General features: G+C 41.9%; 1 protein-coding gene across 1 annotated transcript; it reads left to right on the plus strand.

Annotated features, from left to right (window-relative positions):
• The first annotated feature begins 467 nt into the window (after positions 1-467).
• LOC134180621 (uncharacterized) lies at positions 468-2,064 on the plus strand. Its single transcript, XM_062647811.1, has 4 exons — positions 468-588; positions 1,432-1,563; positions 1,635-1,690; positions 1,764-2,064. Exons 1-4 carry the CDS (start codon positions 468-470, stop codon positions 1,857-1,859), a joined length of 405 nt encoding a protein of 134 aa, XP_062503795.1. The 3' UTR covers positions 1,860-2,064.
• The last annotated feature ends 816 nt before the right edge of the window (positions 2,065-2,880 follow it).

Consider the following 2,880-nt stretch of genomic DNA (forward strand, 5'->3'; position numbering starts at 1 on the left):
AAGCATGTACTTCGTTTTGCCATTGTTTCTCTTACTGTACTACTGTCGTACTGTGCTTTTAGTTGTACAGCACACTCTCTAGATATAGTTTTCAATTCCCAGTCAAACCTCCAGAATTTCGTGAATCGGTGACGTAACTATCTTCTACACACACAATGAAAAATGTTGCGCACCGACATCGTCCGTTTGTTGAACACACTCTTCTAGACGCACGCACAATAGAAACAATCATTTTCGCTAACCAAATAAACAACAAATTAGTAACAAGTTGTTAATTAACATGAGAATTGGTGTAGTAAGCCACAAGAATAAATTACTTGTGTTGTCAGGAGTTGTTTCTACGCTCAAAAACCGTTTTATTATTGTTAATATCAACTCTTGATGCACAAAAATTCAAATGTACGTATATTAGACGGTACCTCGTTTGATCAATTAATACAACCAGCATTCCTCAAAGTCGACAGTCCATGCGCATGCATGCGAACAAACTTGATAAATGTCAGTCAAACTTGATAAATGTGAACGTCAGTGGATATCCCATCCAACCGAACTCCAACGTCCTCAATGCAGAGGCGCAATTCAAGCCAGGTGGCGAAATTAGATTTCCTGTGTGATGTAATGTGTGGTGCACCTTTAGCGGTACTGTACAAACACACAAACGCCCGCGTGTTCCCAGGCTCTCGTGACCTTGTATTCTAATGTAATAGACTAGCTACTACCACTAAACCTGTCACTGATGATCTCTAGTAGGAACGAATTTTAGTCACGAACATTAGGATATGAACAGCTTCATTCCACCAGAAGCTAAACGTAATTGAATGACATTACGCTACTTTCGTTGGTAGTTACCTCTCTAGGATTCTAGAGTAACATACCTCGGACTCTGCAAGTCACGTCACACGCACGTACGCACGCACGTACGCACGCACGCACGCGCATTGCTGCATGTGGCATGTTCGTATCTCTAGAAAGGTATGCGCCAACTGTGCAGGTGTGAAACTCAACGCTTACAATTTTGACTCTAGGAAAAGTGCAATAATAGCAAATAAGGGATACCGGACGCTCCGGACTCGTAAAAGACAACTTTGAATAGGCGCTACACGTGGTCTGGAAACAAAGGCTGAGCGAGAGTGAGTGTACGGTACCGTATGGTACAGTACAGTACAGTACAGTACATGCACGCCCGCACAGTGTGTGTGTGTGTGTGTGTGTGTGTGTGTGTGTGTGTGTGTGTGTGTGTGTGTGTGTGTGTGTGTGTGTGTGTGTGTGTGTGTGTGTGTGTGTGTGTGTGTGTGTGTGTGTGTGTGTGTGTGTGTGTGTGTGTGTGTGTGTGTTTCGATCACACTCGCCAAGCCTTCCCAACCCACGGACCACATATATCTATTCTGTTACTCACTAATTCTTTATCACTGTCTTGTGTCTATACTGTAGTTGTGTTTATTACCAACGTCCAACTCAAATGGCATGACGTCAAGATTGGTTATCCTGGCACTAACACAACGATCAGTCTACCTGACAACGGTGTCAATGCATGCCAAAACAATTGCCCGCTACAAGCAAACAGTAAGATTAACATAATAAATCCAACTTAATTGATCGTGTTTGCGTGTACTCACAACATATTCTGTGCTCAGAGACAATTCATTGGTCGTATGTTAAAACTGTGCAAGAACTTAAGCAATACTTAGTGGTATAATCATTCCTTTAAGGCTGGAACACATCATTCTTAAAGCGTGTTGTTTGTTTGATTTACTTGTTTCTAGTTCTCATTCTCTGGTAGAATAGTCTTAGCTGATGAGGATGACAGAACTCTTGTCTGTCTGGAGATGAAGAAAGAGAGTGGAGGGTGGCCTGGATAGATAATACAGACACGCATAATCTCCCAGAAACAAGAGCAAACAGACGGTTATAAAATAGTTGTAATAGAGTTGGTGTGATGTGGTGTGTCGCAAATCTCTAACTAAAAGGCTTTATTCGTGTTGCGCATAGCGCGCTGACAAAATGAACTGGACCTGACAACATTAGATGCCAATGTTGAATATCTATCTAGCATTCTAGACATCTTGGGCTTCGTAAAGTGTTTTGCTGTCTTCTTATAATCATAGTCCGATCTTAGGATGCTTTGGCTGCCATCACCACACACACTGAAGTTGCCACTTGTCTCTGTCTGGAGAGCACACTTTATACAATGTCTTGTCCGGCGCACTACAGACAATTTTTAGACAGACATGTAATTATTGGCTTTATTTGAATATGCATCATTATTACTTGCCGTGTACACGTACATCACCGACATCCGCAATCGCTAGACTTTACGTTTAGTGTATATAGTCGTTTGCAAAGTAACAGCTTACTGTGGTTTGCCATCAGTTTGGTTTTGTGTAGTGAAGCTAGATAATCTGTGTATACGTCGTGACCGCTGCTTCAACCGGTTGTAACATCAAACCTATATAGTATATAGAGAACGAGTTTGGCGCAATGTATAATAGTGAACGTCTAATCGATTTTAAAGACATAATTTACGTTTGGAAGAATTCCAAGCTTCTTTCTTTGACATTTAACGGACTCGAGCATTACTGCGTTATGGCAACAAGACCGTCGTTTCTAGTTACTCTATTTAATTTACAAGAAAGTAGCGAGATGAATGAACGATCTAGCAATCAACAACAGTGGCGTACCCAGACATGTTTCCAGGCTGCCCGAAATACCTGTGGTACATTGTACTCAATCAGTGCGTCGCACAACAGTGCATGGGCAGAGTTTATAAGGTAATGGTCGTCTGTTGCAGGTATGGCTTTCTAAGCTACAACGCCCAAGAAGTCTTATCATCGTAGCAACTGTAGCGTGTTGCTTCGCGTGCAGATGCAGTAGACAAGTTAA

This window comes from Corticium candelabrum, chromosome 5 (assembly GCF_963422355.1).
Source record: "Corticium candelabrum chromosome 5, ooCorCand1.1, whole genome shotgun sequence".
In the NCBI taxonomy this organism is placed as follows: domain Eukaryota; kingdom Metazoa; phylum Porifera; class Homoscleromorpha; order Homosclerophorida; family Plakinidae; genus Corticium; species Corticium candelabrum.

Excerpts from the sequence above, each read along its gene's own strand:
- LOC134180621 (XM_062647811.1), top strand. The coding sequence starts at position 468 with ATGCGCATGCATGCGAACAAACTTGATAAATGTCAGTCAAACTTGATA. Across the intron at positions 1,564-1,634 it reads TTGCCCGCTACAAGCAAACA|AGACAATTCATTGGTCGTAT; the intron begins GTAAGATTAACA and ends TTCTGTGCTCAG. Across the intron at positions 1,691-1,763 it reads AACTTAAGCAATACTTAGTG|TTCTCATTCTCTGGTAGAAT; the intron begins GTATAATCATTC and ends ACTTGTTTCTAG.